This window comes from Pyxicephalus adspersus, chromosome 8, assembly GCF_032062135.1.
Source record: "Pyxicephalus adspersus chromosome 8, UCB_Pads_2.0, whole genome shotgun sequence".
In the NCBI taxonomy this organism is placed as follows: domain Eukaryota; kingdom Metazoa; phylum Chordata; class Amphibia; order Anura; family Pyxicephalidae; genus Pyxicephalus; species Pyxicephalus adspersus.
The window spans coordinates 29,452,937-29,477,231 of record NC_092865.1 but is presented as its reverse complement, the minus strand read 5'-3'; the positions used below and the strand labels follow the sequence as shown (position 1 = coordinate 29,477,231).

Here is a 24,295-nt window from a genome sequence, read left to right as displayed (position 1 = left end):
CATTTGATCATGTTACAGCAGACGGTACTGAACCACTCATTGCTCTTCCCAGTCATTTGCTTTGGAAAGGTATTCAGACATATGGTAGTGACTCCTACACCTCAATCCTACTGCCAGTCTCTACATAATCTTAGAATCACCAGATTACCTATGAACATGGGGTGGCCAACTGCCCAACTGTGCCTGAAAAACATGACTGAAAACCTTAACAAGTGGGCTGTCTTCGCTATATGCAGTCCCTGGATATATTTCAAGATGTTATTTGAAATGTTGTCTACAGTGCATGTTTAAATCTTGATGTACATTAGAAAATAAAAGAAGAAAAACAGATTATACAGCAGGCTGAAGGGAATTGCTGAGGAGAACATACTCATGGACATCCATCACAAATAACTCTTATTTTAAAAATAAAGAAAATGATGAACTGCTTTCACAGCGAATACTAATTTATTTATTTCATTATATAATTCAATTAAAAATAATATTGCTGTTGGAAAATGGGATATAGTTGTTTTGCTCAGTGTGATGTGGCTGTGGGTTTCAAACTTGCTATAGCTGCTTAGAAATAATTAATACATTAGCAGAAGAGAGCCCTGTATATGCTAGGCAACATAATCGGGAATCAAATGTATATACAGAAATACACATCAAACATATAATTGGAAAAGTTTTCTCTCTAGTGCTAAAATCATGCCGGTGTCATTTCATGGCATCTAATTAGGCATCAGTGACATAATTATGTACTGCATTTTGCCAGCTCCTTCAAAGGGAATCTTATGAAGAAACACATTGTTAATGATAACAAGGCCTTTTGTGCATGATATTTTGAAATATGTGACAGCTATTATATGCAAGCAGTATGATTTTATTTCACTGACTGTAATCATTCCCGCTTATATTTCAAAGAAAAGCTTTCACTGCCTTATGAGCAATTTGTGATGGCCCTTTAACGCTTTAATGCATCACTTAAAACATTCTGCACTAAACCATGTGCATTGTCACTGCTTGTAATTTTAGTGTTTGCCATATTACGTACTGCATGAACTTTTAAAAATCTTTAAAATGCTTTATGTATATTAGCATTGAAAATGTGTAATGAATAAAATTATGCTGGTGTCATAAAGGCTTTATTTTCCATGACCATCTTAACCAGGTCTGTATAAGATAACAATATTATTTAGCAAAATTAAATAATAATAAAGAAAACCCTTACCTTTTTTCCCAGAAGATACAAAGAGATGCATCTTATATGCTCATACTTTCATACTTTAAAATACTGTACATATATCATAAAACTATTTGTAAATAGAAAAACATCAACCTAAGGGGAAAAAGACCCTTACTTCTCTTACACTACAGATTCCAGTCAAATTACAGTTCCTAATGTTCAGCCTTCTCCCGTGCCCTGGTTTACTAATGCTTCTGGAAACCTGGAATGGATGTGAATCAGGATTGAAAACATTTGCTAAGAAATAACAAATTACTTTTAGGAATTCCATTTCAGGTTTGCTGGATCATCCAGATTCACTGATGAAAGTGTATCTTCTCCAGTCTTGGAGAGCTTTAATAAATCAGGCACTTAGTCTTATGACACTGGGGTTCCAAAATCTTTTGAGATCCTGAGCCTTCCAAGGATCTCACATTCACCTTTAGCCACAGCCAGAGGTAGGGGAGAGAGTGTATCCCTTCTTACGAGCAGCATAGCAGAGATTAGTTGGTATATGCTCCCTTCTGCTCTTCCAGTATGAAGACTTTCAACCATAATAAATGCTGAACAGTAATGTACCATCTTTAAATTTACAAAGCTGCTGTAGGTTCCTGTAGGGCTTGATGCACCTCTTGGATTACTTGCAAAGTGCAATGGCTTGCCGTGGATAAAGGATCTTATCCCCTCTCTGAGCATAATTAATTGCCCACACTGACCATAATATTTTATTTTTCCTCGCAGGTTTTCAGAGCTTTACATTTCTAACATTACGTTCCCTGGTTGTTTTTGCCAAGCCTTCTTTCCCATAACTTCCTTTTTTCCTGCACTACTCAAGATCTTCCCATTTTTCTCATTCCTCTCTATCTCTGGGCCATTGATTTCTAAGAACTTTGACATGCATATTTTGGAATATATAGAACACCTAAACCCCTGCTTTGCATTTTTTTCCTAATATATTTTGGAGAAGTAACAGGGACAAGGGTTATTATTATTGTGGTTATATAGGATTTTACCTCCAGAATTAAAGGCATGTGGGAAAAAATTGAATGCGACACTGTTTTATTGGAGAGAGTTTTGGAAAAAATAAATGCCACCTAGACCTCGTTTATGGATCTTTTGCCATTTCTTCCATCTACCCCAGCTAGAGCTAGATTTAGTGACCTCTCCTTTTACTTTTTCCCACCTTCTAATTTTTTTTCCTCAGTATATTCTTTTCTGCTGATCTACCACTCCCTCATATTCAATCATAAAAAATTGTAACAAAAAGAAAGAGAAAATTTTCCAAAAATGTTACTCACAAACAAAAGGCATGATCAGAGTATCTGTATTAAACTCATAAATCTGGATGTTGGATTTGGGGATATGGCACATTATTTTGCTCTTGTGAAACATTTTTCTATGTTTACTGCTATTCCCATTCTTTAAAAATTGTTTTAAAAAAAGAGTGCAATGGACATTAAAATATGAAGAATAATTTGCCTTTCTAAATAAAATATTAAAAAAATATGTTGCACTGATTGTTGTACATGTTGTGATTGTTGTGTTAAGTTCATTTTACAATGTTACCTAACAAGCCAGAAATCAAAATAATGCTGGCAAATGAAACAATAATTTAAAAAAAATGTTTTTTTAATTATTTTAAATAATGTTTTACCTAAAATTGGTGACTCCACTGACTTCTGAAAATTGCTGTCATTAACCAAACTTTCATCATCGCAATCATCCCAGACATCATTTCCTAAATCAAATGTCACACCAGCGGGTTCCACAGACCAGGAGCTAAACTTATTTATATCAGTGAGATTCTTTTGATGGTCAGTAATATTTTGACTCTGTTTATTTCCATAATTTTTTCCTCCAGAATATACGCAACCTACATAATGAACCAAGACATGCATAAAATTCAGTGAACATTGTACAACATACTTTATGGTAATATCACGTTAAATACCAGAATTATAAAGAATCTCAAGATTATTTGTAACCCTCAGTCTAAAGATTAGATTTTTCACTTTTGGAAAAAAGAGCTGACCTGCAATGCTGCCTATGGAAGAATATGAGATATTATGCAGTATGATTATCTTTACTGTCCCCCTGTAAGCTGTAGCAATTAAATAATGAAATCCATCCCTGTACTGTATTTCAGATGCATTTTAACCTGTGTTTTACAGACATCAATTCCTGGCTGGCATTGCGTTCTTTTTTGAACAAAGGCGTTGGTGTGTGTTGTCTAAAAAATGTTCCCTTATAGTTGGCAATTATCCAAGTAATGTAAAAGAGGCAATCAAAGAAAAACCAGTTCTGGAATTTATATGAAGACCTACAGCTGTATATTAAGAAGTTTTGTTACTAGACCAGAATGTTTTACTGCTGGGTAGACTGTGCTCATTTAACTACTCTTGTCTTGTATTGATCAATTAGCAGGCTGTGAACAGTGATCAGTGGTGGACAAAAACAAATTAATAAACTGATTATGTTGTCTGGAAAGGTAAATAACTGATCAGAACTATAAATCAGTTTAAAGGTATACCTGTTCCCTTGTTATTTATATACCAATCTACAGAATTTTGGTTTATTGTATTTCATTGATGGACAAAAGTGAACAAGAACCCACCACTGTGTGGAACTAAAAATAAAAAAAATCACACTTACCTTTAATCCCGCAGATCTGTTGATCCATCAGAAGGTTTCTATGATCGGATCCCGCATCGTCCTGTTATCTGTCTTCGGCCTGGGGGCCGCCATCTTTTTTGTTTGCCTTCCTTCTTCTTTGTACATCACCCGATCTTGCACTGCACAGGTGTGAGATCGAGTGACGTAGATGGGGGGAAAAAAAGAGTGCTGATTTCACGCATGCAAAAAGGCTCCTTCTGTGCATGGCCAAAAATGGACATGCGCAGAAGGAGCAGCCAGAGCCTCCCAGGATGCATGAAGTATGTATCTCGGGAGGCTCTGCGCTCCCATTCTGCCTTTATCGCCACAGCAATTTTTTAAAAAAGGGTGTTGCACTTAAGTTGGGTTGTCTACCCTTTTATGTAAAGTAAAAATTTTGAGTTTAGGTCCACTTTAACAATATGCTTAAAATTATTTGTATAGATCATGATAAGAAAAACTCATTTACCAGAAGAATGTCCTATGTGCAGTAGGGCCACTTCTGTGTTTACCAGTATACACAGGGTTTCTTGAGCAATGAGCAATGAGCAATATGTTCTTCTAAGGTCAGTTACCACTGACATCAATGATCTTTTTGGTGACATTCTTCCCACTGACCACCACACTAATGTACTGTGAGCTGTAGATATTGATATTGCTGTCAGGAGTTTCCTAAGACTTTAAAGTTATTTAAGGTGCCCCACATGTAAAAAAAAGACTGGGAAAGGCTGGTGTATAAAGACCATTTATGTCCTAAAGGACTGTGCAGAAGACCCAAATACTCAGTCTAGAGAAAGTTCACCACTGTACAGAAATGCAATGAAATAAAACTCAAACTTTTATGATTTTGCAAAACAAATATTTCCTCCTTACTATGCTCCAGTTATAAAAATGGAGGAGAATGCCATTTTCCTTTTTGATTGAATAAGACATCAGAGCACTTTGGGAGTCATCAATAATATGTTGAAAACAGACCAAGAGATTGGTACATTTAGAAAGCTTGAAAAGTATCATTTTTGAACAGAGTATAACTGTGTTTACCTGCTGGAATTTATCTTATATATGATTATGCCTTCAGAACTAAGTCGTTTTTCACGTTAGTGTGAATTGTTGTTTCATCTAATCTGACAAATTAATTTAAATGTTAATCTGCAGAGCTATGGTATGACACAGATATATTAAACTAGACCTAACTTCCTATTGGATGTCGTGCACAATATGAAATAAAGTTACCTCTGCTTATTGTATCTCATGATAAAATCAAGTATAAGTAATGGAATAAATTTACCAAGTGGCAATTTATTATAGTGTATGGCAACATCATTAGCTCATCTGATAACTTAGTGCAGAATTCAGTCATAAGAGAACTACACTCAAGTTATTTCTGCAGCACCTTCTGCATTCAACCTACTTGCTCCATCTGGTGGCTGATCTTTATAACTTCTCTGATTAACATGAAAAGCGTCTTGGGTTACTGTTTGTGTTGCTGCAGATGTCAATGTAGGTGACCTTCAGGGGGGAGGTGACAATGAGAACACATTAACAAAATGTAATATACATATCTGTTCACATATGTTCATATTATGGGGAAAACATTTCTGTATGCATCACAATATCGACAAAAGATGTTACTGATATATAGTATGGTAGCTACATTCCAGATTTTTGTCTCTTTAAATCACCCTTACAATTAGCAAAGAACAGCATGGTATGGTACAAATTGGAGGTATACAAAAATATATACATTGCCTAATAAATCCTATAAACAAATAAAATGGTGAAAACCTTAACAAGAATAATATTTTTTATACAAGGCTAATAATGCAATGCCTATCTTACCGCAAAAGTGAATTGATGTCCGGTTTACATGTGTAGGAAAACTGCTGTAAATTTGTATTTATCTCAGCTTGAATCTGCATCCAGGATATGAAATATATCAATATAACTTTTTTTAAACAAAATGCAACAAATTATTTGAAATAGAAAAAAAAAACTACATTTACATTAATCTTTGGTCAGCTAGTATTCTAAAAATGATTTTAAGGTTTTTAAATCACTGATATTGAAACATACTATAAAAAATTAGGCCTAAAAAAAACCTGAATAAAAACTTCAGACAAAATAACTAAAGCTAGGTACACACTTGCAATAATTATCGTTAGAAAATGAACGACTAAGGGTTATGCACAGATATTTTGAACGATCGTATTGTGCACGATTCTGTACATGTTGTAACAATACGATCGTTCAATCATAATCCACCCAATATTGTACACACGCTAGATACGATCGGTTGAACGATGCAGGAAGTGATATGTAAAGGAGAAAGTGTACTGCAGAACCATCCACGATCACTGAACGACCGTACACACAATAGATAGTGAACGATCATCGCTCAATCAGATCCACCGGGAAGTTCGTTCGTTTCTGGCGACAATCCTTGTTCGTCTGCGTCGTTGTGCACTTTTTTTGTTAACGATTATCGGAGATCGGTCGTTAGTCGTTCGTTTCCAGCGATAATTGTTGCAAGTGTGTACGCAGCTTAAGTGTCCCATAGCAGACAATTAGTTTTTATAGTTATAACTCAGTTAATGGATCTGATTGGTTGTCATGGGCAACTTTTATCCTTTTGTTTAATTTTTTCGCTTCCATTTAATTAAACCAGTCTCATAAATAACCTCAGTAAAACCTGTAACAGGATAAGTCACAGCTGTGTTAGACCTTATCAATACAAAAGAGAGATCCCTAGAGTTACTGGAAAGTAATTTTAAAGGCTTTCACTTCCACTTCCAGAAAAATTCTGGAGTGAGGGGGTTTGCTGTAAACTGTAGTTCATTTGTCGTTTTTATAATCTGAATAAACCTCTTTCTTTTTTCTATGCAATGATATTGTCTTACAATATTTTGGCCCATGCAAGACAAAGTAAAGGTCACTTAGCTCCACCTTTACTTTTTTTACATGCCGATGTTGGGTTTGGTCAATGGAAACAAAATGAAATGAGTGTTCTTCTAAGCATGGGTGTGCATGCGATTTATTCTCCCCTCTCCTCTCCTGATAGCATTTGATTGGTTTAGCCTTGACACGTGCCAATATAAGAAATCCAACCCTTATGTGAGCTCTAAAAAGTAAGTTTGGTGTTGATAGAGGACTTTATTTAATCAGGCCAGGTGGCTAAATAGTGCAGCGAAGGAGCAGGAAAGTTGAGTATATGCTGCTGACAGCTAAATGATTCAGTTACAATTTCGACACAATGAAAATGCTTTAGTTATTTGACACTTTAATACACACAAAACTATTTTTTCACACCCAAAAAATTAGAAATAAAGTAAAAACCCTTCGAGGTTTCATTCACACTTGCTCCTGTTACTATGTTTTTAGTGCATCCATGGACATTATGTTGGATGTGTTTATTTGCTTTTAATAAATGTTAACAAACCGCAACATGCATACACAGTATATCGTAGTACTGTGCATTGACACATGGTGCATACTCTGTGAAAAGGCCCTCAATTTATTTTTATCAAAACCCACTGACATAAACAGCAAAAGAAGAATAATAAAAAAATATTAAAACATTACCTGTGGCACTGCTTGGTGTCCAGGTCTGGCGTGTGTTTTTGCATGTAGGTGTCTGGCGTGCTTATCCTTGCGTATCTTGGAGTCATCTGTGGCCATCATCTTGTGTTATGATTTTTTTGGGAACTTGGTGGCTATTTGGGATCCCTCTTGGGGAAAGCAGATGCTAATACTTCGAACCAACAAATGTCAGAGCACGAACCAGAAGATAGTCAGATCACCTGATTCACTTGACTCTTTCACCTGTTGCTGACCTCTGCCTGCCTACCAACTCTGATTTGCTTACCATCTACTAAACTTTCAGCTCAGGAGATTGCGCCACACTGCCTGTGCTCTCAGAGCTGTGGACCCATCTGTACTCATTTATCACTGGTGGGGTGGTCCCAGGGGGTGCAATCAGGGACACAGCAGGAAGCAAAGAATTGGTTCACTGTTAAGTTTTTTTTTTCTATCATCCATTGCAATGTGCATTGGTGAAGACCGGGGTGAACTTGCCTTACCTACTGGTGACAGGTGTAAACAAAAGTATAAAGTCACTTAGTTTAGTACACACAATGAAGCTCTCTGTTCGCTTTAAATATCCAATTACGTGTGAGGGAAATTGAGAAGAAGAGAACAGGATTTTAATTCGTACATGACTGAATGACTTAAGTGATCATGGATTTACCTTAATAGGAAAGTGAACTTTTACTTTAGTAAATAAAAATGAGTAAAGTCTCTATTTCTTTAGTAAATAATGTTCTTGACCCTGCCTATTACTAATATGTTTTTATATTTATAAAAACATTACTAAAGGATAATCTGCAAATATATACTCTAAAAACAACAGTTTTTGGAATGAATATATCCTTTCAGAACTATGTCGACCCATATTTAATAAGGTAAAAGAACTATTATATTAGAAGTTTGTCATATTTTATTAAAATTATGTTAATGTAGCTCTAGCTTTTGTTCTAGTTTGCTCCTGTCCTTTTATCATTCTCTGAAAATGAATTCCAGACATGAATTAAAGGAAACAATTACTGCTCTAGCGAAAGACAATGAACACAGAGAGACGTGTCTGCCTCATAAACATCAGATACGCGACTTGTGCTGTTATGGATGCCACAGTGGGGGTCTGCAATTCGGCATAGGGAGCTTGCTGCTCTCTCTCTGCATGACGTTAGTTTAACTATCCGGCTAATGTAAGATTCATTAGGTAATCCATGTGCTGATGTCGCAAAAGCCATTTTATGTAATGACATGTTCTTTGAATTTCTGCGTCCTGCCTTTTTGATCGTGTTACCTTTAGTCTCTTCACTGGTGGAGCCGATGAAACTGAATTTCGGTTCCTTAGATCACTCAGATACGAAGAGAAGTTTGAATTAGTTTTACTGTCAGCTTTGTGAGAGACTCCAATTTTACCTGTTATTTGTAAATAAACAGATTATATTTTAATGCATAAATGTCAGCCTGACACAGTTTCAGATCGCAAGTTCTAAAGATGATAAAATAAACATATTACATCATCAATTCTGTACAAATCTCAGTTTTACATCAGCCTTGTCTTTAAACACATTTAAAGTACTCCTGTGCGGATGATTAAAAAAGTATGTAAAACAAAAGCGTCAAATAAATGCAAGCACCTTAAGGACCCAATACATACAGAATTCACTTAAAGGTGACCCTTAGGGGTTACAACCCTTACATGGTTTAAAAGGAAGCATGTTTGATTTCTAAGTGGCTATGCACAACCTATGCATAGGGTAAATATTGAATTGTGCAATGCAGAGTTGGGATGTGCATTTTCTTTATTACTAGGAGGTTTGATTGGATTTCAAAACAATTTGGGAGACAGGGAAACAGGCCATTGCAAGTACTCTATAACTGTCCTGTCACACAGGTACAGAAGGGAGTGCTTACTACTGCCAAAAAACTCAAATTCTGTGTTGCAATGGACCTTAGATCTTTAAGGTACATTTTTGCTGTTCCTGAAGCATAAACCCAAAATTGTTTCAATATAGAAATGGGTAAATTGTCAGAGCTGTAAAGCCCACAGCCAGTTTGGGTTATAACGAAAAGGCAGAAAAATATGAAAACTTTCCATTTAAATATGCATGCAGTGTACCACCCACAACATCTACTTTGTCATTCATTGGGCTTGATTTGTTAAAGCTCCCCCTAGCTGGAGAAGATACACTTTCATCGGTGAAGCTGGTTGATCCAGTAAACCTGGAATGGATTTCTATAAAGTCATATGCTATTTGCTAGAAAATGTTTTGAATCCTAGACCAGATCCATTTCAGGTTTGCAGGATCACCCAGCTTCATTGATGAAAGTGTATCTTCTCCAGCTTTGGGGAGCTTTAATAAATCAGGCCCATTGTCTGAACAGCTTAACCAAAATACAAGCCATGGGTTTCATGTATAAAAGATATGTCTGTTTTTTCTATACTTTAGTCTGCATGTCTGCACTGCACCTATTAAAGTTCCATTCAAGTGCACTGTGAAAAACTTGCTGGATATGGATGGAATATGTTATATCAAGGTATATCTAGTTAAAAAATCAGAATGAGTTTTCTTACTGACACAGCTGGAGAATTTCCTGGATAGTGGGAGCGGGTTGCTAAATGATTTTACCTGTCATCTAGACTTGCTGTGTAACATCAGAAAAGCCATGGGACACAATTTTACAAACAGCATGGAAAGTCACATTTTGTGCAATCTATACTGCTCAGTGTACTGTAAAAACCTTTAAACACTTAACAAAAACAGATTAAAACCTTAAATGAAAAGTAATGTATCTGAGTATCAACATTATTACTTTCAGGCAGAGAACATCATGACTCTGTAATACAAAAGAATTTCTATTCTTCTTTTTTTTAGTCAACACATGCCAGAAAGAATGACATTTATGTTTCATGAGACATAATACAAAGCTGTTTTGAAAAATCAGTCTCGAATGAAGTATTCAGCAATGTATTGGGAATAAACTGAAGTTTACCATGTTAAATGTTGTTTCTTCCTAATAAGAAACTATACTGTTTTAGTAAACTTACAGCATTCATGTCCACAAGCCTCCTTATTTTTGCAGTTATGGTGACATTCTCTCATACCAGTTTTTAGCATTGTCTGCAAGATAGGTTGTCCTGCTGTTCACAGAAGAACAAGTTTTAGTCTCATGAAGTTTACCAAATGCAAAAAACATAGGCTGTAATTGTAAACTTTAAAAAAATAAAGTACTGTAAACAAAAGACAGTTACTGCCAATATTTACTACAGTTTCACTTTGTGGTTGACAATTGCCACTTTTGCTATATTTGAAAACCAAACCTTGTAAATTTGATTTATTGCTCTATTTCAATGATAATTATACACGGAAACAACCTTACAAAAACTAATAACAGACCACCATGCTTCTTTCATTGTGACTATTGTTTATTACAGACAATAATATTATTTGTTAGTCCTAAAAAAAACAAACATAGAAGTCAGGATCTCTTCATATACTAAATGAAATTGTACAATAAACATGAAAGATGTATCTTCAAATAAAGGCAATGCAAGGGCAAATAGTCACTACCATACCTCTGATCAAAGCACTGTGCTAAAAGTCTATAAAAATCACATTCTATCAAACACAGATTTCAGGATGATGGCAGGTATACAAGTGTTTATGTGAACTAGCTCCTAGCCTTTGTTCTCACTATAAGAAAATGTGTTACCATGCCTTATACTGCAACACAAATCCACCTGAATGGCTGTCCATCGCAAGGCTGAGCCCATTTGTTACAATAAATAATGTAGTTCACAAAAATAGATAGTATTGCATGCAGAAGTGACAAAAAGTAACAAAGCAATGAATAAGACATTATTATTATTATCAATATATTTTACTTAAAAAATGTCAAGCAGTCTTTGATGTCCTTGTATGAACAGCACTGCATCAACGCACATGGTGAGAACAAGGTCTTACTCTGGCAATTTATAGCTAGCTACAGAGTTGCTACTGAATACAGCTGAATACAATGCTTTTCTGTGCAGTTACAAATCACTAGTGTGCCATCATCATTTGCAGCTGCAGAAAAACAAGAGTAAGTACTGATGTTTGAAATTCTGTAGCTATCTCCAAACACTGGGGAAAAAAGTAAATTGTTCAGTCATTGAGCTACAAATTACCTTATATTTCAGTGAGACAGTCCTTGCATTGACTGTAATTCATTTTTTCCTGGCAACACTGCTACATAATCACCAGTGTGACACATCTGTACAGGTTTACACTAAAAAACACCTGTTGCTTAGTATAAAATTCTGCTATGCAAAGGTCTAGATAGTTTCTAAAAACTTACCAGAGTTAAACTGCATGTTTCTGCTACCTAACTGTTTACTGTCAGGCTTTAATTCCACATCAATATTTGCTCCCAATTTCTGAGTTCCTACATAAATAGCTTGAAAATTTTGTTGAATATCAAGTCCAACTTTAAAACAAATGAGGAAAAGAAAAACACAGAAATCAGTTTTGCACAACACTATATAAGATTTTGTAAAACTTTGTGGACTTTATAAACAAAACATTTATCATAGAGAAAATTAAGGGAAAAACTCTGATTATGTAAATGTACTGTACCTTGTGCCCAATTAAGCTACTATGTACATTAACACTTTCCATAAATAAAAATGTATTCAAACAAAAACAATTCTATACAAATGTAACAAACACAAATGTTAACACAAATACAGTAAGTAAAACAAGGATGTGATGTAGGTTTTCTGGATTAGGAAATTTTTCACTTTCTGCGATACTTTGCAGGCCTATGCTATAAAGCCACTCAGTATCAAATAATATACCATTTCCTCTTACTGGTTATTGCTATTGCTTGAGTAACTGACTTGCAAAAACAAGTTTAATAGTTACCCTAAGTTATTAGCACCATAGCTGTTAACTGAATCACCATATTTGCATTACTGGTTGTATAATATGTACATTGCTCTGTTTGCTTCACAACTCCAAGGACACTATAGCCCTACTCTCCCACTCCTTATGCCTTTATAAGAATGCATGCATTCCACCAGTAATAAGCAATTTTCTGATAATATTTATAAGCACCTCCCCACAAATTGAAGGCCTTGGAAAAATAAAACCATGATATGCTGATACTTTAATACTTTATGCAAATGCATGTCAAATGAAAATGCTAAAGTGTTCATTGCATCAAAAAGTTAACTAAACAGGCTGTGAATGTAACAATGCAGCCAAATTTTATAGAAAGTATATACCAAAAAGCTCAAATCAATCATATTCTTCCTTATCAGAATTGATTGATATCCTCTTTGTTGGTGAGAGTCTGTCTTAGCATTTCTCCTGGATGTACTTATTACGCCTACAACGTTTCATACAACTGGTAAACATTTCATATTAAGAAATAATGCTATGATTTGCAGCTCATACAGTTAGCTCCGTAAATATTTGGAAAGAGACAACTTTTTTTCTATGTTTGGTTCTGTACATTACCACAATTAATTTTAAATGAAACAACTCATTTGCAGTTGATCTGCAGACTTTCAGCTTTAATTCAGTGGGTTGAACTAAAAGATTGCATAAAAATGTGAGGAACTAAAGCCTTTTGTTTTACACAATCACTTTCAAGGGCTCAAAAGTATTTTGACAAATTAAAAAGCCGAAAATAAAATGTTCATTTCTAATACTTGGTTGAAAACCTTTTGCTGGCAATGTGATGAATCAGGGGCAGTATGTCTCTGAACACCTCAGAATTCATTCGGCTGCTTCTGTCCTGTGTCACATCATGGATAAACACTAGTGTCCCAATGCCATGGCAGCCATGCACGCCCAAGTCATCACACTGCCTCCGCCATGTTTTACAGATGTGGTATGCTTTGGATCATGAGCTGTTCCACGCCTTCTCCATACTTTTTTCTTGCCATCATTCTGGTAAAGGTTGATCTTGGTTTCATCTGTTCAAAGAATGTTTTTCCAGAACTGTTTTTGAGCAAAATCCAAACTAGCCTTTCTATTCTTGAGGCTTATGAGTGGCTTGCACTTTGTGCAGTGCACCCTCTGTGTTTACTTACATGCAGTCCTCTCTTTATGGTAGACTTGGATATCGATACGCCTACTTCCTGGAGAGTGTTGTTCACTTGGTTGGCTTTTGTGAAAGGGTTTCTCTTCACCATGGAAATTATTCTGCCATCATCCGCCACTGTTGTCTCCCGTAGACGTCCAGGTCCTTTGGCGTTGCCGAGTTCACCAGTGCTTTGTTTCTTTCTTGTGATGTACCAAACTGTAGATTTTGCCACTCCTAAATATTGTAGCAATTTCTCTGATTTTTTTTCTGTTTTTGCAGCTTAAGAATGGCTTGTTTCACCTGCATGGAGAGCTCCTCTGACCGCATGTTGTCTGTTCACAGCAAAATCTTCCACATGCAAGCACCCCCCTCAAATCAACTCCAGGCCAATGTATTAATATTTTCAATATGGCTGGTTTTGTGGAGCCTAATCAAGGAGAGAACTTGCCCACAGGTTCACCCTGGTCAGGTCATCGGATTGGATGAGGGGACAACGCCTACCAAATCAGAAAAAAACAGCTTATACAATCTGGCGTCACCATCTAAACTAAGAAGTGCTGTCAGGTCAATGTTTGAGAGAGTCAGTGACCATGACCTTGGACCTAAAACTTAAGACTCGGCTTTGACTTCACCCCTACACCAAGCAAAGCCCAGAGCCTCTAAGGGGTCTGTTTATTAAGCAGTAAATCTAACATTCACTGAAACATTCCCTGGTGCAGAATCTTTCAAGTCCATGTGTTTCAATGTAAATAATTGTGTCTCTACCAGGAAACCCCATCTTTTCCACCCTATACTCTTTCCTTCTTTCTTCTCATTCCACCTCTCCATTTGTTTCTCTCTGCCAATTTCACCCTTTCTCTCTTCTCCTCTTTTTTTATTCTGTCACCACCTCTCTTGCTTCCTCCATCTTACTGTAAGTCTCTCTCCACTTCTACCCAACTTCTATCATACCGCCACTCTGCCTCTTCCTTAGCTCCCTCCATCCTACTGTCACTTTTCAATCCTTCCTCTCCCACATTTCTCTAACCCCACCATTCATTATTTTGTTTTCTCAATTTTCTTTTCCTCCATAGATCTCCTTCGTTATTATCTTTACAGGTTACAGGTCTGTAAATATTTCAGAGGTTGCTTGAAATGTGAAAACAGTTTTAAGGGTTTTTAGGCTTAAAAATAGGTTGAGAAAGGCTGATGTAGAAGATGTATGTTATCTGTATCCAACCCAAAGTGCAAAGCCTGGGACCTGAACAATGTATTCCTCCGTAATGACTGCTTATGAGAAAATTGCTTTTTGCATAACTGCTTTACGCAGTACTGGAGGGAAACATGGTGAATAATATATACAGACAGCCTATGCTGACAGCTGTCATAAGTTCCTTTAAAGCAAACAAATACTAAAGTAAAAAAAATGATACTTGGTCCAGGACAAGCATGACTTGGCTGAATAAGTCAGAAAGTCACAAGTTCTGTATATTAGTTGATTGTCACCAACTACAAGGTAAAAACAAACATATCTATCTTACCATATTCAGAGCTAATCAAATTAACACTAAGCTCATCAGAAGTAAAAGCCCTATTTATGTCGATTTTTCTTGTCCAAATTCCTGATTTTAGCAAAGCAGAGTCCCTGGAAAACATGATTAATCTAACTTTAGACAGCATTAAAAAAATAATTACAATATTAATGCATAAATTGTTAGTACCATGCCCTTTGATAACTTGTTTTGCTGACAGCAGTGTAATGTCTTTTAATCTGTGTCCTTTATACTGCTGTAATATCCTCTAATAAACAAAAAATATTAAAAAATAAAATATTATTTTATTATATATAAATTTTGTTGAACATGGGAAAATGCATTTGATTTATATTTGTCCATTTCTTCCTTCCCTAAACCACTTTTCAAGGGCTGACTAGTATCCATATATAACTGCAAGTATGCTTTCTTTGTTCTATCAACCATTAAACAGTGAACATGAACCCGTTTATGTTTTGGCCCTAAAGGAATACAGACAATTATTGAATGTTTATTTGGTGAATAAGGTAATATTATCTTCAGTTCTCTTATTCGTTCATGTGCAAGCAAAAAAAAAAAAAACTTAAGTTCTTTTAGAATGTAAGGACTTTCACATGTGCCGTTTTACCTACATCCATTACGTGCTTTAAGTTGAAATAAAAAACTCTACAATTCTTCTATTTATAAACCACAAAGTCTGACATTCCCTGAAACATTCCCTTGTGGGATTCTTACAGGTCAATGTTTTTCAATAGCAGTAGTTGATTTCCACCAGGAAACGTTTGAGAGAATGTCAGATTCCCTGTTTTAAAAACAGAGTCTAAAGTCTATAAGTCTTTAGAGGTTTATTTTTGAGGTCTAGCAGTAATATGCTTTTTAGAGAATGACTGTTTTTTTGTCCTACATATCCCATCATTTGCCTCCAGCTTCAGCCCTGATGAAGGCTTTTGTCAAAAAATTATGAAGAAAAGGCATAACTGGGAAGGGCTGAGTCAATGCCTTATAACAAAACACCAACATCTGCCAAAAAAGGTATTCAAAGTCTGCTGTTCAGCATTTAACCCACCTTCTCGAAACCTAGGGCATCCTCAACCCTACATTAGCCTGTGGCTGGACAGTGAGGGGGAAGCATTACAGCAATGAGCTCACGTCACTATCTCTCTGCTTTCTCCACCTATTGGCATGCTTATTGTCAACAAATGAACTGCTTGGTTCTTTCTGTCTCTCACATGTCAGCCCTGCTATAAAGGGACTGCAAGAAGCTGAAGTGTATATTCAGTACTGACACGGCTTCCATTAAAAGATTTATTTTGTGTTAATGTTTTAATGTTTCCAAAGCTGCATACTTCCCTGTATTTTATATTTGCCTTGTGTTCATCTTTAATCCTAATTTCAACCTATCTCATAACTTGCTCAGTGAAAAAAATAATAATGCAAAGCTGAGAATAAACCGTGTTCATATTTAAGTATGTCATAACAGACTTGGGTCTAAGTATATACCAATTACAAGGTCTTGAAACTGCTGGTTAAAAAATTACACAGTAATTATATTTCCCTGGTGATGTTCAAATAAAAATAATTACTCACATTATTTTCTGCTTAAAGACAACATTATTATCAGAGTCTCCAATAATAAGTATAATGTGGTGAAAATCTGGCGCTGTTCTTTTTTTCTGTAACCTCTCATAATTTGTTAACAGAACAGTAACAACAATTTCTGCCACTGATGAACTGTATCTTGGTAACTGAAAATAAAATACATTGAAGTAAACAAAATCGTGGATACAATTTTAGTGCTTTTACCTCGTACACGTGGAAATCACTTTATTTTTACATGTATTGCAAAATACAAAAATAAAACAAAATATTTCACTCATCTAGTAAAAAAATAGCATCTAAACTCCATAAAATTAACAAACAAGTTATCATATCCCAGTTTCCTATTTCTTCTTATTCCCTTCTCTTCAACATATCAAGCTATTGTGCTCAGTTTTAACATCACCAAAAAAGATTATATGAAGTTTTATGGGAGAGGGGTTTTCAAATGTAACTCAGATGCGAAGTAATGCTTCCTATTTGGCTTTGTCTTAACATTTTCTAAGGCATGTATTACTCAAATATTTGATTCAATTAGTTTGCCAAGTTATGTGCATTTGTTTACCTTTTGCATTTTACCTTCTTTCAAGGGTTTATATATCGTTAAAAATGTATATGGTGTAGTTTGCATGAGTTAGAAAAATATATCATATAAAATGGGTATAATAATTATACAGCAGTTGTATACCGTGGAGACATATAACTGAACAGTATGATGGGCTCAGTAAACTTAGATCCTGGATCTGGTCCAGGATTCAAAACATTTGCTAGCATTTGTTAGCAAATCCATTCCAGGTATGCAGGATCACCCAGCTTCACTCATGAAAGTGTAACCTCTCCAGTCTTTGAAAGCTTCAATAAAAAAGACCCACTGTGTTGCTCAATTAATGAACAAGACAAGGGTGGCATTTGCTAACAATAATCACATATCAAAATACTTGGGAAAAGTACATAGATATAAATAGCTAAAATCTTTTATTATCAGTTAAATAATCCTTCTATAATGTTCTAACCTACCTGTTCAATGCCAAGCTTATAGTTGGGAAGATGGTGTACAGATTCTTTTATTTGATTACCAAATGGAGGATGTCTGTTGACAATCTTTAATATAAAAAAACACATAAAATAATCCTTATTTAACGGCGTAATATGTTGGTGCTATATAAATCCAGTTTAATAATATTAATAAAATAATATGTACATAAAAAGGTTGTGCCAATGTTATTATTTTCTCATTAATAGATCGTTGCTCACTCACCCACTGACCTATTTATTACTTAGGTACTCCAATAGAGAATTCTCACTAAGAGAGTTCAATGACTTGAACCCCTGTACAGGTACAGTTTTATTTAAAAACTTAGCAAAATATTCATATTATAGTGGGGCAGGGGGAGAAAAGGGGGCTGTAAGGAGGTTGCCCTGAAAAGGAAGTGAAGATTTTGAGGGGGTCTCTAAATGTAGCATCTTGGTATAGTTCATTGAGGTTTGGGAGAGTAGATGAAAAGACTTGATCATTCCCTAGACCCCAGAAATATTTTTTTTAGATAAAACTAATGTCTAATGATGTCTAATTTTTAGTTTATACAGTTTTCACCAACATTAGCCTAGCAGAGGTTAGAAAAATGATTGTGGATTATTTACATTCTAATATTTGTTCTTAGAGAAATTATAAAATTCTCAGATTGTCGGGACTAAATACACTTAAGCCTTGAAATGGATTTAGAGTGTTATACTATCTGTATAATGGTAAATCAACATTAGATGAGAGGTCCAGAAAGTGTGAAAGTTACCTAGAATTTTTTTTTAGTATCATGTTGTTAGCCCTGCGGGCCGTACTGGTGCCGCTACCCCTGATCGCAGGCACAGGTGCCTGGTCCTCTCTTTCCTCTCCTGCCGCCATACTGACTTCGCGGGCAGCAGGTAGCGCAACCCTGCTACCTGAGTTCCATGCCAGAGTTTCCTTCCTGCTGGAAACTTGCTCTGGTGTTTGTGCTGACGTGGATGTGTCCCTCTTTACCTATGACAAAATTCATACACGCCCTCTGTTTCACCATCCTATGGCTGGATTTCTGCAGGTATTTAAAGGCGCTTCCTACTACAGGAAGATGCCTGAGCAATCTTATGGTTTTAGCTAGTCTAACTCCTAGTGCAAGGGTGTTTCTTCTGTCTGCTTTGCTGTGTACAAGATCTTGGTTACTGAACTCTTGGACTTTGCCTGATTGCTACCTGACCCTGACCTCGGATCTTGTTTATGGACTTTGATTGCCGCCTCTCATGACCCATACCCTCTAAGCCACGCAAGCCCCCTCGGTGCTTGTACCGAGTGCCCTGACCCCTCTGGTCAGCTGCCACTGACCCGGGGACTGCTTTGGAGTGGCACCTGGCAGCTACTCTGTGGCCCAAACCTATGCTCACCATCTGAGGCCCTTGTGAAGACCAGGTAGCGGCTTAGTTACGCCCCTCCGGAGCATACCCAGTCAGTGGCACAATGGGTCCACACCCATTGTGCCCCTGTACCCATTCCCCATGGTGAGGGTGATGCGATCTACACCCCCCCTCTCGGTAATGGGCATCCAGATTCCAATGAGACCCACTCACCCTCTCAAATACCCCCACAACCATTTGAGGCCAAGTTTGATAATGAGGTATGGTCCCTGAACATTAGTTCCTCACTGTTAAGGGAGCATGGGGCATGGTGTAAACTAGAGGGGAGGTCATGAATTTGCTGTTCCTCCTTTTTTTGCCAGATAGGAAGGGTTTAAGGTATTCCAGTCATGTTTTATTGAAGAATATGAGTTGTGTTCCATTGTTTTTCTCAGCTACAAGTGTCCCAATACTATGCAATAAAATAATGTTTTTTAGCTTAATCTATGAATTTTTATATTTATATGAGTTATTAAAATATATTTAAAGGAATGTTGCTAATTAAAAAAATAACTTTGGTTGACCAAATTATTGGAATGCTAATGAGCTAAATTCTGCAGCATATTACCCCCCAAACTTCCCCCTCCCACACATTCTGCCAACACTTTAACTTCGATTTACAGAAAAAGACATGGTTTTTAATTTTTTAACTATTAGGACATGTTTCGACCCAACCCCTTCTTTCTCCCAGGACCCCCATGCAACTTTAGTGACAATTCCATGTTTAGATGTGTTGCACAAAAAAGTAGAAGGCAGTAGACTCCAATGCAAAAAACAAATCAAACTGAAATTCTCAAGATCTAATCTCTGTGTTATTTTTAAGACTCATATTGAATTAAATTTCTCCAACCTCGCTCATGACTAATTAATTAGAAAGAATGTAGGTGGGAGGATTGTGCCTTTTTTTTAGCTCAGAGATATTTACTTAAATATGGACAAGCAACAGTTGTTACAACAAGCTACAAGTTTACAAATGTTTTCTTAATAAAAAAAAAACTGCCAACACATAATATACAAACTTTAGTATTACAAACCAGCTCCAGCTCTCTGGGGTTTGTATCTTCTATTTTCTGAAAAGATGTCAATCCTGCATTTACCATAGCATTAGCCAAGGTGACACCTATAGAACATTAAGTCTGCATTAGTCACATAATGGCACTACTTAAAAACACACTTTTGGAACTACTTTTATAGTGAATTTATTAGAAACATGCATTAGGTTAATAACATGTTTAAATCAGATTTCATTTTGTTAACAGTGTTCAAATGAAAAGATAATGTAACAGAACCAAACCCAAGCCTAATACCAGAGATTTCTTGGTTTTGAAATACAAAATGTGAATAAGGATTTTATTTAATCTACTACAAGCAGGTTTAGGCATGTTAAATGCAAGTGAAAAATATTTGTTTATCATATATCTTTGTTGTGTTTAGTATTAATCAAAATATGTTTCAGTTCTACCTACCAATTTTTTCCAGTTGTTTGGACACATGTGATGAATTTTCCCATAATTTACATCTGAAGCACTTAGCCAGAATTAAGGCATTCAGAAATGCATTCAACTTGTTTTTTTGTAAAGCGAGGAACTCACACAGATCTACAAAGGTAATAAAAACTGGTTAACTAAGAATTCCAATCACTGAATATTTCTGACATATAAAGAAAATACATACATTTAGTCACTCGTATGCCATGTCTGAAGATCTTTGCCATGTCCTGTGTTAGTGAAAAGTCTTGAACAGGAATGCATCCAAGTTGTGCTTGTATAAGACTGAAGTTAAAAAGACACAGATATTATATAGGTCAATTCTAAATCAACACACAGACACAATACATGCTTACCAGTTCACTTTCATTTCGCTAGATTTTATTTTCCCTTCCATCGGAAACCTTTGTAAATAAATAGATTAAATGATCATTTATGCATACATTCGTTTCAGCGAAACATGTTAATTTGAAAATACAAAACATTCATTACAAGAGCTTATACTTTGTAAATTGATTCGAAATAATATTTAAGACTAGTTGGGGAGAAACAGCATCCTTGCCCCATTTGAAAGAGTTTTGGCAAAACATATTAATTAAATATAATGTACATTGCCTACTTGGTAATGAGTTCCTAGGTATGCTTTGGGCAAATTAGGCATATGTAACATTTTGCAAAATAGAAACAAATTGGATGGGCAGAGTAAAACGCTGCACATTTTGTGCACACTGATACCAATTTAAGTCTCACATTTTGTCATTCAGTTCCCTTGTAACAGAAATTGTGATTTCCTAATTTCTAAGCTGCATGCTACACACGTTGTATTACAGTTTATGTAGGTATATGTTTTCATCTACCAACTACATAAATCCCCTATCATGAGCCATATTTAGGTACATAAAAATATTGAAGAATACACACAGTGCCTGAAGTTGGGTTCGGAATTTCAGACTTTTATTTTACCTGATAGTAATTCTGTTTTTGTCCTTGTTCATTGTATTAAGCAATTTCTTTTCACTTGTTCTGAGTTGGACATCAGAGAATTCTTTACATGTAGATATCATTGTGACCTGAATATATGATATTATTAATGCAATAAAAGATTTGTATTTTATTACAGTTACACACATTACAATTCAAGTACATAAATACCAGTGTAAAATTACCAGATCTGACAGGGTCTCTTTTCCATGAATACTGTAGAAAAGTTTGGCTGTGTCAAAAGCAATATAATATGATGCAATCAGTTTACCAGTTTCTAGGAAAGAGATTAGGACAGATTTGGTTAATACTAAAAGTAAAAAACATCTATAACCAGTATCATTACATCTTATTCTGATTTATTAAGTTTTAGTATATGCTAAAGAATTTAAGTGGAAGTAAAGTCCCACTTTGAAAAATTGGAGAGCAGGCAGGTGTTTATTGCAGAAAGGTACAGGTGAGGTACCTTCTGCAATGACTGTTCTTACCTGCCTCATCTCCACCCAGTTGTCCAATTTACCCGGAAATCCCTTTAAACCTCCTGAAAATTTTTCATATGGGGATATCTGCACATAAATTACTATATGCTTAGCAAAGTGAATGTGCACTTTAGACAGTGTATCTTTAATTAACATAGACAATAAGAAGAAGCTTTGTACACTCTGAATACCCATCATGTTAAAGTGAAAAAAAAAAACATTTTTTCATTGCACATGATTAGATGATTAAAGTGAACCTTATTTACTAGCAAAGTGACCATTCTCTTTGGAAAGTAAATAACCAAGGCCCATGTATTTGCACATTTGTGACTATCAGGATTGGTTTCTCCTTAACAGGTTTTTAAATATTTTGTTTCTAAAGTAATGCAGAAGAAGGTACTTGGACAAACAGAGGTTGTCAGGAACACCCCAAAGTCCCAAGTGGCTAGGAAATATAACTACTAGATCAAACAAGCCAGTACAATATATCAGCCCACTTGACTTTATTATAAAATAAAATATTAATTTTGGGAGGACTATCCTAACTTTTATATAAAGCATATTATTGTCTTTTTATATCTCCAAAAAAATCTTCCTTAAGTGGTGTATTTTAGGGATGAGTGAGCAAAATTTTAAAATTCGATCTTGCAGCGAATCGGGTCATTCTGACAGCTCCACTCCCCTGATTGCTGTTGCAGCCCTATAGTATGTGTTCTTGGATAGAGATTGGATTTCCAAAAACACAATAGTCCCACGGCTGGGCTCATCATGAATGAATGGAGCAATGGTATTCATCCTGTGATGGTTCCGACGGCTGCATTCAATGATGAGCACAGCCGCGGGACTCACACTAACAGGAGGAGTACCGCCGCTGCATTGATGAATGCAGCCGTGAGAATCCTCCTGTGCGTGATCCCCAGGCACTAGAAGGTAGATAAGGGCAAGCCCTCATTTAACCTCTAGTGCCCGGGGAGGCAGGAGGAGTACCGCAGCTGCAATGCAGCCGTGGGAATCCTCGTGTGCGCTATCCCCGAGCACTAGAAGTTTAATGGGGGCAAGCCCTCATTTAACTTCTGATGGGTCTGCGAAATCGTATCGCCGAAATTCAGAAGTTCAGGGAAATTTTCCCGAGATTGTCATAGGCATTCTAGCTCATTTCTAGTGTAAAATTTTCTCACAGTTGGGAGTCAACTGCACCTTAATTAGGCTCTTAGCAGTATTTTGCTGGGGCTGTGAAATCACTTGCATACTTCAAAGATATAAAGGTGTTGTTTAATAGCAACCATGCAAAACAGGATTATTAGACTGGGCACAGCTAGCCTTGAAAATATCAATACACTCCCCAAGCTGAGACCTATTGTACTCCCCCACATATTATAGACCCAACACAGGCCTAAGATAAAAAATAAAGATGTTGTGAATACTACAGCTCATGTTAGGCAGTGTTTAACCTTCTTTACATTGCTGCCACCTGCAGGGTTGCAAGCCTGCAAGGAAATAGGCTCTCTATAACACTCTGGCTGAAAAACTAGTAAAAGTATATTTTAGTTTGATCTGAGGCCTGTGCAGGGCATGTAGTATTTGTAAGAAGCACCAGGAAATTCTACTGGCTTTACAGTTAAATACGTAATTCAAAGAAGTTTGTGTTAACAATACACAGAAACAATTTATATTTACTGAAGAAAACAAAAGTTATATTTACTGAAGAAAACAAACCTGAACCCACCATTTTGTTGCTGCAAAGCTTTTGGCCCCCTGACATTTAAATAAATGGTTCCCATTTAATTAAATCGGGGATTATACTCTGAGTTCTACATGACTCTAACAAAGTGAAAGTTGCAATAACATGCTAGTTGTTCTAAAGGGCATGGGAATTTGGTATAATAGGATTTTCGGAGCATTATCTTTATACTGGTATCTTTATAGTTTTTATGACATTTTATTAATTTATTGCAGATACTATCTATGAGGATCACAACCTCTACTGTTGCCAATCATACAAAAGAGACATTGTTTTGTGCACATTAAAGTGTGTGTGTTCCCCTCTCTATCTATAAACTGGAGAAGGATTTTTTGGGTTTTGCTAATCAAGTCTTTGTGGATCTCAGTCAGTGTTTATTTTAAATATGTGTACATATAAATGCTTGCCTTTTTTTACACAGTACTGTTTGCAATGAACACTGTTGAGAAAGAATTGTGTTAATCTACTTCCATAACACTGGAAATCCATGACAATACTAAAAAATAGTATATTGATGTAATAGACTATTAAAGTAATTTATTTAGCCATTAAAAATTTAGACAGCAGCTTTTTAAATAAAT

General features: G+C 35.9%; 1 protein-coding gene across 1 annotated transcript in view; it reads right to left on the bottom strand.

The window, feature by feature from the left end:
* The window catches only part of HFM1 (helicase for meiosis 1), a 44,716-nt gene that overhangs the window by 2,887 nt on the left and 17,534 nt on the right, over positions 1 to 24,295 (bottom strand). Inside the window, exons 18-32 of the mRNA XM_072420798.1 lie at positions 21,680 to 21,771; positions 21,477 to 21,583; positions 20,870 to 20,917; positions 20,701 to 20,798; positions 20,493 to 20,624; positions 20,061 to 20,146; positions 17,620 to 17,703; positions 16,594 to 16,751; positions 15,016 to 15,119; positions 11,762 to 11,890; positions 10,473 to 10,565; positions 8,721 to 8,839; positions 5,699 to 5,772; positions 5,271 to 5,368; positions 2,862 to 3,080 (exon numbers count right to left, since the gene is read on the bottom strand). Of these exons, the coding sequence (XP_072276899.1) occupies positions 2,862 to 3,080; positions 5,271 to 5,368; positions 5,699 to 5,772; positions 8,721 to 8,839; positions 10,473 to 10,565; positions 11,762 to 11,890; positions 15,016 to 15,119; positions 16,594 to 16,751; positions 17,620 to 17,703; positions 20,061 to 20,146; positions 20,493 to 20,624; positions 20,701 to 20,798; positions 20,870 to 20,917; positions 21,477 to 21,583; positions 21,680 to 21,771 (1,641 nt within the window). The remainder of the gene's footprint in view (positions 1 to 2,861; positions 3,081 to 5,270; positions 5,369 to 5,698; positions 5,773 to 8,720; positions 8,840 to 10,472; positions 10,566 to 11,761; positions 11,891 to 15,015; positions 15,120 to 16,593; positions 16,752 to 17,619; positions 17,704 to 20,060; positions 20,147 to 20,492; positions 20,625 to 20,700; positions 20,799 to 20,869; positions 20,918 to 21,476; positions 21,584 to 21,679; positions 21,772 to 24,295) is intronic.